General features: G+C 38.6%; 1 protein-coding gene across 1 annotated transcript in view; it reads right to left on the bottom strand.

Moving 5' to 3' along the window:
* LOC124620181 (formin-2-like) overlaps positions 1 to 15,802 on the bottom strand; it is a 230,184-nt gene that overhangs the window by 112,257 nt on the left and 102,125 nt on the right. Inside the window, exons 8-10 of the mRNA XM_047146851.1 lie at positions 3,203 to 3,287; positions 2,756 to 2,982; positions 2,612 to 2,673 (exon numbers count right to left, since the gene is read on the bottom strand). Coding sequence (XP_047002807.1) covers positions 2,612 to 2,673; positions 2,756 to 2,982; positions 3,203 to 3,287 — 374 coding nt within the window. The remainder of the gene's footprint in view (positions 1 to 2,611; positions 2,674 to 2,755; positions 2,983 to 3,202; positions 3,288 to 15,802) is intronic.

Raw genomic sequence — 15,802 nt, 5'->3', positions numbered from 1 at the left:
TGATCATAATCAAAGGCTGGTAAGAAGTAATAGACACTGGGATGTAACCAAGATGGTCCAAGCATGCTGGGCTGTAGACTGGGCAGAGAAGTTTACATCAATAGTAAACGCAACTGTATGTTACTGAGAAACTTCACTTCACCAAACTTATCTTTGATATTTTCCACAAAGAATGATGGTTTGTTGGTGGTGAAAGTGTCTGTCAGTCCTGGTGCAGACCAGGTAATGGGGAAAGTGTTTCACCCCAAGCTGGAGAGAGAGTCGCTCCTCCAAAAGTGTAGCCTGGAAGGGAAGGCCACAGGGCCATAAGAAGCAGTATTGGATGATCCATTACCAACCAAAGAGATGGCTGTAAAAGAACGGCCAGTTTTTTGGTGCTTGATATGTCTCAAATGCAAAGCATCCACCTTAATACCACCCACTCTGACCAGCGGCTCTTCTCAGGGGTGCGAAAGTGTGTGTAAGAGTGTATTTCTGACAAAGGCTTTTAGGCCAAAAACTTATTGTGTTATATGACAGTCTTGGTTGTGCCTATCTGTGACTCAGAAGTTTGCTATATGGTGAGTAGCAACTGTCCTTTCCTATTCCACTGGAGAATGATGCACAGGGAGAACAATTGTTGGTAGCCTTCCACATCAGCTCAGATCTACCTCTCTCTCTCTCTCTCTCTCTCTCTCTCTCTCTCTCTCTCTCTCTCTCTCTCTCTCTCTCTCTATTTTCCTAGTGTTTTTCCAAGATTATATAGGGAATTCAGGGCTATCACCAGCACTAAAAACTCCTGAAGTGTGCCAACTTAAGCCAGGATTAAAATGTGTTTTGCTATTAGCAAGTATAAATAAGTTAATTAAAATTAATATTTAAATTTGTGTGTGTGTGTGTGTGTGTGTGTGTGTGTGTGTGTGCTTAGGTGTGTATTTTGTGCTAAATGACTGTGGAAACTATTTCAAACTGGATCTTCTTTTCATTCACGCAAAATCTTAGCTGGTTGAGTGAAGCAGTAACGGGTGAAGACTTCGACGTTTTTATATACTATATTATTCAAGATTCAAAACCAGTTTACAAAAGTTATGATAATCTGCCATAAGAAAACACTGTATTTCATAGTTTAAAGTACAGATTTTTACTTTTAAAACCTGGAGAATACTGGAAACCTATAACTTTATAAAAATACCCTCCAAATATTCAAGTTGCATAGTTTTATTTTACTGAGTAACATGGGTGAAGTTGTGATGAGTATATTACTAGTTCATTACAAACCTTTTTATAGGGAAGTATAAAGAAAAAACAATATTTACATAACTTTATACACTGTATGCTACATTTAGATCAATTTAAAAAATATATAGTTAATAAATTTCTATTAACTAGGTCGTGATCTACATTGTAGGGGTAAAATTGAGTGAATTTGAATACATTTTGTAATAAATATTTACTTTCTGTCATTCCTTTGCCTTTTTTAAATGGTAGTACAGATGAATGTCTGGCACCTGCCGTACCTGCAACTAGTTTTGTGTGTGATCATTCCACTACAAATTACTCCATACTACTAGATGTTTAGTGGATGTGACTGCAGCCAATGATCATTCAGCTATCGTGTACTGGTACTTTAGACCCAGTGTGTTCATTCGTTTATGTTGAGCACCCCCTGATAATCAGTGCACCATGTCCCAATCCTCCATAGTTCTTCCTGTATTTTATCACAATTTTCTAGCATTGTGGCTTGATTGTATACAATAGCATCATCTGCATACAGTCTTATTGAGCTTCGAACTTATCCATCAGGTAATTTTATTTATACATATCATGAACTGTAATAGCCTCAAAGTACACCCTTTGGGCTCCCAGAAACTACTTTTATGACTAAAGTTATCTCTTCATTTACAATGGCATGCTGTATTCCATTTGCCAGAAATTCTTCAGTCTAATCACAAAGCTGGTGTGATATTCCATAAACTTTTATTCTTCTCATTAGTTACATGTGTAAGTGTGTCAAATTTCTTTCAGAAGTCAAGGATCACAACCTGGAGAGCATCTTAAGTACTGCCATGTTCCTTAATTATGATCTGTAAAAGTTTTATTCATTTTGTCATTTGAAAGTGAGAGTTAACTTAGTAACTAATGTGTTACAGAATTGGCAGTACTATAGTTCAAATGTAGAACAATACACATAAAGGTGCAATGGAAAAAACTAAATTGTGTCCTACAGTGGTAATTGTGATTGGTGGTTGGTGAGGAACATATAGTTTTTACAGCTTCTGATTAAGGATATAATAAACTGAATCTTTCTTTCATCTTTCACTTTCTGTTACTAAAGCCTATTTCTCTTCTGATCCCAGGTTTAATGTTTACATCCCTCAAAAATTTCAATGTGTTCTTGTTTCCTGTTAGTTTGTACCTTTTGTACAGAAACTGAATTGTGTTTATTAGCACTATTTCTGTTATTCCTATTTTTTCAGAAATTGTTAGTAAACATATTACAGAATTACATTAGATCTCTAGAATGGTATTACATTCATTCATAAGCATCCCAACACTCATCTCACCTCTATTCTGAAACATTCTCTAATCTTTTATGGTGTCAACTGTAATGAAAAAATATTTCTCCACTTACAGAATCATATATCTGTTGTAGAGCTTCCAAGTTCACAACTGATGTATCAAAATTGTATATTGCTGGAAAAAATAATATAATCAGAAACACTAATTTATGCATGCTATTACAGACTATACATTAATTAAATTTAAATATAGTTACCATTTTCTATTTCTGAAAATTCTACATGGAGGCTAGATGAAAGAATGCCAACATTCTGTGATCGTTTGCTGTCAAGTAGTTTTGCTGCTTGTTGCTTTGTAGGCTTTTCTTCTTTCTTCTTCACTGGTTTCCGTTCAGTCACTTGTCGAGAGAACAGATTTGCAAATTCATCAATGTCTTCTATTTTAGCTTCTTCCAGATCTTCCCACAGAGCCATCTGCTGCTTACTATATGAAAAATAACTGTTTGTAGGCTGAAAAAGCCACTTTGTGCTACATGAAAATACTATAAATAAATAAAATGAAGTTATGTTTGTAACCATCACTGTCAATAAGTAAAGTTTAATATTACAGTTGTAACTGTAAGCTTCCCTATGCATTGCATGTGATAGGTTGAGGATATTCCTTATATTAATTTGACATTAAAAGAAATAAATACATAACTTACACACTTTCTGTCGCTGGCACAACAATTCGAGTCCAGTACAAAGGTTTCATAGGTACTGTTGGGTTCACAGGCTTTTTCCTCAACACTGTGAATGCAGAATCAAATTACATAGAAAACCCAATTACAGTATGAATTATTGGTACATAAAAACCATCTAACCAATAAAATGTTCATTAAGTGTTATATTTCACAGAGAGAGGCTGTTTAAGTACTCAAAGATATGGAAGTTTCACTAAAAATTCAAAGTATAAATGGAGTACACTACCATTTTATGATTGAATGTTGTATGAATGGAATTACAGACATCTGTAGTGTAGATTCAGCAAACAATGTAGCAGGCCTTTATCGAAATCTTTGAGCACAGATCAAGTTGTAAAATTTTAAGAAATGTTTAATATAATTTGATTGTGATGTAAATGTAAGTAGGCACACTGGAATGTGAATATATTTATATTGAGAGTATCAGTTATATGAAATGTTCTCAATTATGAGAGTATGTATGTTTAAGGGACAACAGCCAGTACGTTTTGTGTCACATGCATGTTCGCTGTAAAGACTGATGTACACTGTATACCACATTGTTACTAATGTTAACAATAATCATAACCCTTACCAGTATCTGTACAGAGCGTTTGATTATAGGCCTCACCCAATGTCTTTCAATTTCGCATGTAATTATGGGTAAGTCGTTCATGTAGAAAAGAAAATAGATTGGGTCTAGAATTGAACCTTATGGTACCCCCTATGAAATAGTTCTCCACTTCAAGGAACACTTTGCTTGATGTTATAACAACCTTTTTCTTTCTCTCTGCCAAATATGACTTGTACCTCTGTAAAGCACTACCCATAATTTCATTTTTTCATTTTTTTATAATAGTAAGAAAACTACCTTCTTCAGCTGTGGGCCCAAAATCTGTATCCATTAGGACAATGGCAAGTAAAAATGCATCTAAATGGAAGGGAATAAAACTTTCTAACTACAGGTTCTTCTGAGATTCTTAGAAAGTCTACACATCTAAAGACCTTCATCTTCGTTTCCTCTGCCCTGTAGAGCCACAGATACTACTATTTCCAAGAATCTGAATCTGAATCTGAATCTGAATCTATAATCCTATTTGTAATATAGACTGTTCAACCCTGTTTTTGTCCATAAATTTGTCAAGCTTTGATTAAACAGGTCAAATATTCTCCAAGTTTGATAAAAACATTAAATAGTGCCATACACAGTCAAATATCTGACAACCTGTTTGATCAAGATGGGGTGCTTTAGAAAGAGATATGAACTTTGGCTAATGGATGCCACATGCTATTTAATGTTAAATGCACATTTCAGCAGACACTTTGTACTTGTGACTTATATCACAACCAGACACTGAATTATTATTATTATTATTATTATTATTATTATTATTTATTTCGTTTCTCAGACGTTATGCTTGGTTAAAAATGGAAAGTGACGCGGACCTTGATCAAGCGCGACTTCCTTTAAACTGTACGGTATATGTTATATTGCATTTAGGAACTTTCGGGTAATTGAACATGTATCAATGATTACAGATTTTTGTAGTTGTATATATACGTTTGGATGTAGCTGTATTGCGTTGATATACTGGTGGATATTGTGTGGTATGACTCCTGTAGTTGATAGTATAATTGGTATAATGTCAACTTTATCCTGATGCCACATGTCCTTGACTTCCTCAGCCAGATGGATGTATTTTTCAATTTTTTCTCCTGTTTTCTTCTATATATTTGTTGTATTGGATATGTATATTTCGATTAGTTGTGTTAATTTCTTCTTTTTATTGGTGAGTATGATGTCAGGTTTGTTATGCGGTGTTGTTTTATCTGTTATAATGGTTCTGTTCCAGTATAATTTGTATTCATCATTCTCCAGTACATTTTGTGATGCATACTTGTATGTGGGAACGTGTTGTTTTATTAGTTTATGTTGTATGGCAAGTTGTTGATGTATTATTTTTGCTACATTGTCATGTCTTCTGGGGTATTCTGTGTTTGCTAGTATTGTACATCCACTTGTGATGTGATCTACTGTTCCTATTTGTTGTTTGCAAAGTCTGCATTTATCTTTTGTGGTATTGGGATCTTTAATAATATGCTTTCTGTAATAGCTTGTGTTTATTGTTTGATCCTGTATTGCAATCATGAATCCTTCCGTCTCACTGTATATATTGCCTTTTCTTAGCCATGTGTTGGATGCGTCTTGATCGATGTGTGGCTGTGTTAGATGATACGGGTGCTTGCCATGTAGTGTTTTCTTTTACCAATTTACTTTCTTTGTATCTGTTGATGTTATATGATCTAAAGGGTTGTAGAAGTGGTTATGAAATTGCAATGGTGTAGCCGATGTATTTATATGAGTGATTGTTTGTGTATTTTGCTAGTTTCTGCTCGTTCTATAAAGAATTTTCTTAAATTGTCTACCTGCCCATAATGTAGGTTTTTTCATGTCGATAAATCCCCTCCTTCCTTCCTTTCTTTCTGTTGCTGAATGTATGTGATGTATTCTATATTTGTGGCATTGTGATCGTGAAAGTGTATTGAGTGCTTCTAGGTCTGTGTTACTCCATTCCACTATTCCAAATGAGTATTTATAGCTTTTGTCTTGTTTCTTGCTGTCAATTCTGTTTTCAGTATTACTACTAGTACTACTACTACTACTACTATTGTGGTGGTTGTTTTTGGGCTGTGGAGGCACTCAATGGCAAGGTTATCAGTGCCTTTACAAATATTAAAAGAAACAAATATGGGTAACACAGTTGATCCACACTATCACTTCATATCACACCCCAACAGAAGCAAAATGACAGAGGTGGTAAAGCAATAGTGTAGGGATATGTGACTGGCTGACCATTTACAGAAAAAAAAAAAGGTTGAGCTAGTCATCCTTTTAACACGTCAAGAACATTTCCCTAAAATTTTTGGAAACCAGTTGGACAGATTGCAAAACCTTGGAATTATAACAACATTCATTACAATGTCACTTTAGAGAGCAGATCTGCTGGCAAACTTGCAACTGAGCTCTGGTCTGAAATAAAACACTATCTAGTAAAATGTGGTACACAGTGATCTATACACCATGAGCACCACATCATTAGAGCGTCCTCTCACCAGAGCAAGAAGCCATGCATCGGAGGACTCCAGCCTATGCAAAGATGAGTAAGGAGGACCTCATCCCGTCTTGGTGATACACCACAGCTGCATAGTGGGCTTCACTAGACATAGCTTATAGCCTGTCACTTCCAGCTGCTTGTGTTCCCATCAACACATGACTCTGTGCCTCAACAGTGGGGTGATAGCATGCAGGGGGATGGCTCACTGAAATAACAGAGGATCACAACATGCCTCCTTGGCTGCTATGTCTGCCCTTTCATTCCCTGCAATAAACATATGACCTGGTACCCAGCAGAAAGATACCTACTACCCCAGCCATTTTAGTTGGAGGAAGGTATCCTGGATATTCTGGGTGAATTTATCTCCTGATACAAGCACTGTAGAGTGTGAACAGAGAATCTGAACACAAAAAAATTAGCAGTCTAAGCACATCTCATCTGCTCTGCCCACAAGATCACATATAATTCTGTGTCAAAGACAGTACATTCTTGATGCAGTCGGACCTTGAGGACACAATCACGGGGTTGGGGAGAGGGGGGGGGGGGAGGAAGAGCAACTAAAGGAGACCTCCCCATTTTGACCCATCCATAAGGACAGCTGTAAAATCATGATGTTCTACTAAAATGGTGGAAACTGAAGTATTAAAAACATATGCAGGACTGGGGTCTCTCCTGTACAGCACTAAATCCAAAATCTCTGTTGATCCATTGTAGAGGCAGGGAAGTGGCTGGGCAAATATTTAACAAGAAAAATCACCAAACAGCTATGCAATTTGAGAGGTTATTTTATTTGATTTTCACAACCAGTTTTGGGAAATCAATATGCCACCTTCAAGCCCCTGCATACATACCATAGCTGACTTTACACACAGTCAAGAATAACAACAATAAAAATAATAACAAAAGATCTTAAAACTGACAAAATGCAAGTAGCAGCTTTGAGACAAGTACTTGTGTACATACAGCACAACAAAGTAAAATAAGTAGACATACTGGTTAGCACTGAAACTATTTTAACATGACAGAGTTATAATAGAACATGAAAAACATAAGATCAAAAATAGACAATATACAATCAGAAGCTCAACTGAACAAAGTTAGTCTCATTTTCTGTAGTAAAAAAACCATCATAATTCTTACAGATGAGAAAAACCCTAGTTCATATGAATCCTTATCCTCATTCAAAATAAAACAATGTGATATAATCTATGAAGTACATAATGGGGAACATATCTATTGCCTAAGTATTGTAACTACTGATGATATACCAAAATTATTAGTCATAACATCAAAAATGCAACCAGCAACAAACCCGACTGAAGACAACATATTAAGTGAATAATGGTGTGCAAAGAATGTGCAAGGAACACTCACAATACACCTCGAGGGATTGTGTTATGTATCATATCTATATTAACTAAGGGGAGCCCTCCAAAATCTCAGATGACAATGTTTTACTATTTTTGTGGTCTTCATACACTTACCTCACTTTTAGCTTGGTCCATTCCCAAATTACCTACTGTGATACAACTTGCCATGTGTCAGTTCCTATTTGGATGGGTTTGACATTTTATAGATATTGTGATTAGTGAGATAACTTACATTCCCAGGGAAATAGTATTACAATGTTAGCTGAGATTTTGAAGGACTCCTCTTTGCTAATACGGATTTGAGGTCCTTGTTTGTTCCACTCTTGTATTTGCCCATTTATTAAATGATATAAGGGACATACCATTTTACTTTGATTTGGTGTATGATGTATGCTCTCAAGGTATTTGATGAGTATTCCTCATGTGTTCTTTGCATACCATTATTCACTTAATACATTGTCTGCCATTGGACTTGTGTCTGGTCACATTTTTCATGTTGTGACAACTAACTGTGGTGATAAAACTTAAGCAATAAATATGCATGCCTCCAAGTACTTAGATTATATCACTTTGTTTTTCTTTGAATGAGAATAGGGCTTTGTTGAAAAGGGTTTTTCTCAGCCATAAGAATTATGTAGGTTTTTATTTTTAAAAAATTAGACAAGCTTTCTTTGGTTGAGCTTCTGATTGTATATTGTCTATTTTTGGTCTTTTTTAAATGTTTGGCATGTTTTGTTATAACTCTGTGGTGTTTAAATAGTTGCAGTGCTAACCAGTATGTCTACTTATTTTACTCTGTTCTGCTGAATGTACACAGGTTTTTGTATTAATGCTGCAACTTGGATTCTGTAGGTTTGAGAGCTTTTATTATTACACTTCACTATAATTACATAGACATTCTGGGCATATTAACCAATCAAATTCTTGTCAGGTCTTCAGCCACATCAAACTGTCAGCCGCACATAATATTTCTATGGTCCACCAAGCCACCATCATTAGTTGAGAAAAGCTAAGCCACTCTCACTAATAACTTATTCACACCATGAATGACAAACCTTTACATGCAGTGAAAATATGAAGGTGCATTCACTAAGGTAAAATGCGCAAGCATATAATCATTGCTGCTGCTCCCTAACACAAGAACAGTTGCAGCACGTCCAGTCACAAATAGCTGGCCAATTCAGATGCTGTTTCTTCATATCTAATAAAACAGGATTCCAAGTTTTACTTAGTGGGTATCTATTATCACAGTTGATGATATTATCTGTTAATTTGATTTCAACAGATTCTTTTAAAATACAATCCCAGTAATTCAAGGCATTTGCAACCACTTGCGTCTCATTGTATACCATCCTATGTCCCTCTGTAAGACAGTGCTCAGCTACCACAGATTTTGTCAGGGTGTAATAATTGCATATGGTGGTGGTGATCCACGCATGTGTCATTGACAGTACAAATAGTTTGGCTAACGTATATTTTACCACATTCTTATGATATTTTGTAAATGCTAGACTTCCTCAAACCTAAATCATCCTTAACAGAGCCAAGAAGGGCTCTAATCTTAGCTTCCAGACAAAATACACATCTGATTTTGTGTTTCTTCAAAACCCTACCTCTCTCGGCAGAAACATTCCCAAAGTCACAGGACTATAAGTGTCTTCAGCTGGTTCAGCTAGGGGTCCAAACTCAAAAGCATGCCAAATCTGTCTGTCCATATAGCCGTTATGATTAAACACATCCTTAAGATGTTGCAACCCTTGTGGTAAATTCTCATGATCCGAGATAGCATATGCTCTTTTGACCAAGGTCTGTAGGACTACTGTATGTTGAAACAATGGATGACAGTTGGTAGCATGTGAATACCTAACAGCAGGGGGGCGCAGAAAGCTATGCGCAGAAAGCAACGTGTTTTCTCAGTTGTGCGCATGACGTCACGGTGGAAGCAGCTGTGCCAAACAGTACACAGTTCGAATTGTGTGCGATTGTTTTTCTTGTGTTGTTTTGTGTTTGAAGGAGTATTTTGATTGAGTTCTTTCTTCTGAGGTACTCAGTCAACAGCGGAAACATTCGGAATTCGGGAGTGTTAATGGTTTTTACTGTAATTGATATTTGATTCGGAACTGAAATAGTTGGCGATAGTGGACAGCGGGATGAACATTGTGTTCGCCATCTCTATAGTTTATGGTTCATCCTGTGAAATTCTTATTGGATAATCTACAAGTGAGTGAGAAAATTAATTTTTACAATGCAAGGCTGTGCTGTTAAGGGCTGTTTTTCCTACAACCGGAGCACAAAGGGAACTGACGTAATGTATCACAGTTTCCCGCGTAATGAAACTGCAAAAACTATGGTTGTCGAAATGTTGTAGGAAAGACAGTGTAAATATTGCGCATGCACGAATATGTTCTCGCCATTTCGCAGAAACAGATTACTTAAGGGATTTACAGTCTGAATCGCTCAATTTGCCCGAAAACGAATGCTCAAGCCAGATGCAGTTCCTTCATGCAATTTGTCGTGCAGTAGTGCAACTGTCAATGTGTCACCCGCAACAGAAACAGAACCAAATGGTATAAGGAACGAGAACAACATAAGAGATCTCTGGAAACTCTGGAAAAGCTGTCACCAAATAAGAAACATCATAATGTACAGATGACAGTTTTTTTTTTCAGACACAGATAAAGTTACTTTGATGAATACTATAGCGGCTTTAGAAAGAAGGAATACTGTTCTTACAAACAAGTGTGTACAGCTTCGAGCTCTTAAGTAAATTCATTTCAATGCGTTTCAATGAATAGTTTCAAGTGTGTGTCAGTGTGGTTGTGATCTGATATTTTACCGATGTGTGAGGCATAAGCTGTGAATGAATATAACTCATCAGTTTTAACTGTAATATTTTAGCAGCAGAAAAGCAGTTTAGACATCTCAATTCTGGTTTAAACAAAATCTTCCGCCAAAACTTGACGTCAACGTGCATGCCGTGTCGTCTGCTTGTGAGCACTTGCTTCCACGCTGACGTCACTAGGCCAGCCAATGGCAGAGCAGAGCGCTTACTGCCCAACCTTATTATTTAGTAACCTTGACCTAACAGTTGTGTTGGTTTCCTATAAACTGTGTGTCCTAGAGTTTTGTCATCTTTTTATGAACCAGTGTATCAAAGAGGGTAAGCACCCCTCCTTTTTCAATTGCCATCATGTATTTGATATTAGGCTGAAGATCATTGAAATGGTCCAGTAACCTCAAACAAAAATAGGCCTAAAAAAATTCAGGCCCATATCCTCAAAGTCCTCCATAAAAAGATTTGCAGCTATGGAGATAAAAGACTCCCGATAGCCACATCGTCTATCTGTTCAAAATATTTGTCCCTGAATAAAAAATAGGTGGACGTCAATACGTGATGGCAGAGCTTTCCCATTTTCATATCTAGCTTTTTATTATTTAAAATCAATGACTCTTCAAGAGGGACCCTAGTAAAAAGAGACACCACATCTAAACTTACAAATAAATCAGAAGGACCAAGATGAAGCAACTTTCAATGCTGAATAAAATCCATGGAACTGGAAATAACATGTTCATATTTAGCCACACGAGGGCTTAGGGCCAACACTAAACATGTGTAAGTCAGCACATCTAAATTACTAACAATCAGGCATAATGGGATCCCAACTTTATAGACTTTTGGCAGTCCATATAATATAGGATGGGGGCTCTGTCTGTAATATACAATAGACTGATCCTTAAGTAAATTACACATCTTATTCACATAATCAGCCTTGTAGATCAAAACAGTAGCATTGCCTTTGTCTGTAAAATTAATAATTCAGGGCCCTCTCTAATAGACCAAATAGCTGCCCATTCAGCTGAGCAAATGCTACTCTGTGGAGGCCAAGCCTGATGCAAAACGTGAGAAACCTTCTGTCTGACCACTGTGGCCCATTCTTTCAGAATACATGACACTGTTTGGCCAACAGAAGAAATGAATTCCATGGTGAGAACAGTAGTACGCATGGGTGCAAAGTTTAAACCTTTTCCCAGTACTGAAACTGTGACATCATCTAGTTCCTTACTTGTAAGATTTATCACAGTCCACCAACAAGTATTATTTCATGATATCAAGGGTTAAAAATGCTATACAATGAGATAAAAGTGGTTGCAAATGCTTCACATCACTGAGATTGTGTTTTAAAAGAATCTGTTGACATCAGACTAACAGATAGCATCATTAACGATGATAATGGTTACCCACTAAGTAAAACTTGGAATCCTGTTTTATTAGATAGGAAGAAACAACATTGTCTGAATCAGATGGCTATGAGTAATAATCTTTAATGATATATCATTTTTGACAGTAATCACCACTGGAGGCACCACAATTCTTCTTGTGATTTTTTTTGGGGGGGGGGGGGGGGGCAGCAGCAACGATTATGTGCCGGTGCACTTTACCTTAGCACATGTGCCTTCATTTTTTCACTGCATATGAAGGTTCTGTCATTTATGGTTTGAATAAGATCAGCAAGAGAGGCTTAGCTTCTCTCACCTCATGAGAGTGGCCTGGTGGACTGTGGAAATATTGTTGCAGATGACAGTTTGGTCCGGCTGAAGACCTGACAAGAATTTGATTAACTTTCACTTTCTGTAAAGTCAGCTGCAGTATACCTTGATATACTCTACATCTCTCTTTAATATGTAGGGGGACTGAATACGGCATATTTAATTGCCAAAACTGGTTGTGAAAATAAAAGAACTGCTCAAATTGCACAGCTGTTTGGCGATTTTCCTTGTTCAATAAATCTTAAGTCATCCTGGGCCTCTGCAGCAAGCATGGTTGCAGGCAGTTAAAACTCTGGATTTGGGGCTGCACATGCGTCACACCCAGTGATTCCCAGCACATGCTGCATGCAGATACCAAATGGCATTGTTGCCCATGAATGATCAGAAAAAGGTGGAAGAGCAACAGTATGCTGTGCAGGAGAAGTCAGTGCTGCAAGAAACTTACATGCCCAATGTACCATAAGCAGCAGCCTCTGGATCGTGAGTGGTCATTCCCAGCCTCAGCACAGAGACTGGCTGTTAGTCTGGTGCCGTAAGCAACTGTAGCTGGCCTAAGCCCCCAAAAAAGGATAGTATCAATTATCTTCAGATAAGAAGGCCTCACTGACTCATATGCAGTGCATTCATTATCTAGCCATGAATGTACAAATGCCCCGAACCCACTTATGTTTCACACTGCAGTATGGGAGCCATTTGTCACAGGCGTTGCACTTTCACCATCTCTCTCTACTGGGGTGGTGTGTCCACAGCAGGGGGAGGTTCAGCTGTGGGGCAAGATGGTTGCCCTGGGCAGATTTCACGTTCCATCAACTCTGAAGCAGGAGCAGTAGAACCTCCAAGTCAAATGATAACAACATGATCTGATGCCCTATTGCCTGTTTTCGTGTGCAGTGGAAGCTTCCCATTTGCTTTTTTGGTCCATGAGGGCTTTGTAGGAGCTACTGCAGTGGCAATGGAGACTGTGCTGGAATTTTTATTGGGCTCTGCCTTTGGAGGTACCAAGAGCTCTGCATTGGTGACAACTGTGGCTTTATCTGATGTTCTAGGAAGAGCTATGGGCTCTGAATCAAATGCAGCTTGACAAGAGCACTAAAAAACGCAGCCCTAGTGCTGACACTGGCAACCTCCCTTTGTGTAAAAGCCAAAACAAAAGATGTAGTGAATATGGGGGGTTGCATAGCCTTATAGATCTGGCCTCACCATACAGAATTCATTTCAAGGTTTTAATCTCCTGTATCTGCTTTTCTTCAAGGAAGATACTGCATTCCCTACTTGACACAATGATCCCCAGAGCACTTCAGAGGGTAGGAGCAACCAGCTTCGTCATGGGCAGCCTTGCCACTTTTGCCATTAGTGACTTCACCCTTACATCCTCAGGTAGTGTGCCCAAAGCATTTTCATTTGAAACAGTGCATTACATTGGGGACATGGGGCCATATAGTTAGGCAAAGAAATTCTTCCTTGATATGCTCTTTGAGTTTCATGCTACTGAAGGTAAGCTTGAAGGAGTCAGATTTTATGAGATCCCCATCCACCCTTTTCAATATATTTTGCATATCAACGATCCCTTCTTGAACCCACTCATCTTTCAATTCCTCCTTGGGAATGTCAACCAGATCTCTACACAACACAACATCTCAGCTATAATTCAAATTGTTGTGGAGCTCCATTTCTACGACACATTCCACAAGGCACTGAGCTTTCCAGGGATTGGTTGCTTGTTGGGAACTATCAGTTTCAAGCAACAGCATTCCATTACATAATCACTTGACTGATTTCAGTGTACCTGCAATGCCCTACAAACCTTTATCAAAGTTGCCCTCTTTCTGTTTCACAATCAAAACACATTCTGACCAACAGCATGCATTCAGTTCCTATATACTGAAGAACTCTGTATAATCTCTGAGCCAGGAGGACCGGCTACAACACCCCTCTTGTTAGATGGGGTAATCATAATCTCCATTCTACTGGGAGGAAGAGGAGGAAATTTTGAGGGTTCCATCTTGGTTCCACAGGCAGTTAGAGAAAGAAAAGTCTCCCTAAACAGAGCTCTGCATGCCTAGGTGAGCCTTCTGCAACTGAGGTGTGGTAGGTTCCCCAGAGGTTGCCCACTAACAACTATTCCACCTCAACAGCCATGCATCTCGTCAGCACGCAGCACACTATGACACTGAGGGTTTTTTTTATAGAGGTTTTTACTGTCCTAAAAATTTGAGTAGTGAAGCCAAGATCCTGTTCCACATGACACACAACGTTCCACCACTGTACTGCACATTGGTCACTGACGCATGCCCAGAGCTTGCAGTGATGGGAGACTAGCACCACTTACTGCCTAGCTCAGGAACCCTGGGGTCGCCACACCCTTGCCTAGAAAATGAATGCTGAGCACCTGAAAGTTAGACACTGACACTGTAAAGTTGTTATCATTAACCTCTCAATTAGTGTGATTTGTAACATATGCGATTTCCCTTACTGGGTGATTTAAAGTCTTCCATGTATTATTTTTGTTTCATTCAAAACAGAAACTCGTTTCTTCACATTGTGTGTCTGATTACAACCCTATTGTGACAGGAGTAAAAACCACCTTCATGGGTAAAATGCAAAACCGGATTGTGTTGTAAATATGTTGCTCATATTCTGCTTGACCTCTGCTCTCATCTGTAATATTGGAAGGAATGGCAGGCAGCCTGGCCAGCTGGCTGGAAAGCAGTTGGAGCCCCTCAGAATGTTTTATGTAACGGGAGAAACAACCTTTGCATCTGAGTAGTGCTTCCACACCCTCCTTTACCACAAGAAAACTAGTTACATGACAAGATAACATCTCAGGAAAGGGATGAATGATGAAATGTCTGTCAACCAATGACAGATGTAAAACAACAAGTGGTGGGAGGGGCTGGAGCCAGGTAGCCATTGGCAGCCATTGGCCCCTCTGGTAGGAACAGGTGATGGGGACCCTTCCAATCCTTCATTCTGATGATGAAGTACCAGACATAGTGTGTCAGGAACTTTAATGCTTCCCCATAAGGTGGCCAAATTAGGACATTTCAGTAGGATGTAGGCCACTGTGAGACAGGCACCACACCGACAGGGGAGTGGATTCTGACATTGGAGGGTGTGTCCATTGGGCAGCCAAGTGTGGCCAATGGGAAGCCAATACAGGACAGCAGATTCTCTGTGAGAAGCACGAAGGGAAGACTGTGACATGGTTATAGACTCCTCTATGGTTTGTAGTGTATTCAGTGAAACTAGGGTGCATCAATCTGCATTGCAAACCTCTAACAGTTGTCAGCACAGAGTCGACCGAAGCTCTGGTTCCAGTACCCCCATCTCCAAAGTTGGTACAACATCATATTTCGATTTCATACATGAGATCCTGAAGAGTCACAACCAATGGCTGTCAAGGGTAGCACCGGTCGACAGCCTTAAATCAGCTCAAAGAGTCACTGCCAGTTAAGAACAACACCAGTGCAAGAACAAAGTTGGCCGAGAGCTTCAACAGTAGCCATCAATTTTGCAGTTAATGCACTGCACCTGTTCACCAGGGGGTG

Source organism: Schistocerca americana, chromosome 6 (genome assembly GCF_021461395.2).
Source record: "Schistocerca americana isolate TAMUIC-IGC-003095 chromosome 6, iqSchAmer2.1, whole genome shotgun sequence".
NCBI lineage: Eukaryota > Metazoa > Arthropoda > Insecta > Orthoptera > Acrididae > Schistocerca > Schistocerca americana.
The sequence above is the reverse complement of the archived record's forward strand: the minus strand, read 5'-3'. Positions and strand labels throughout refer to the sequence as shown.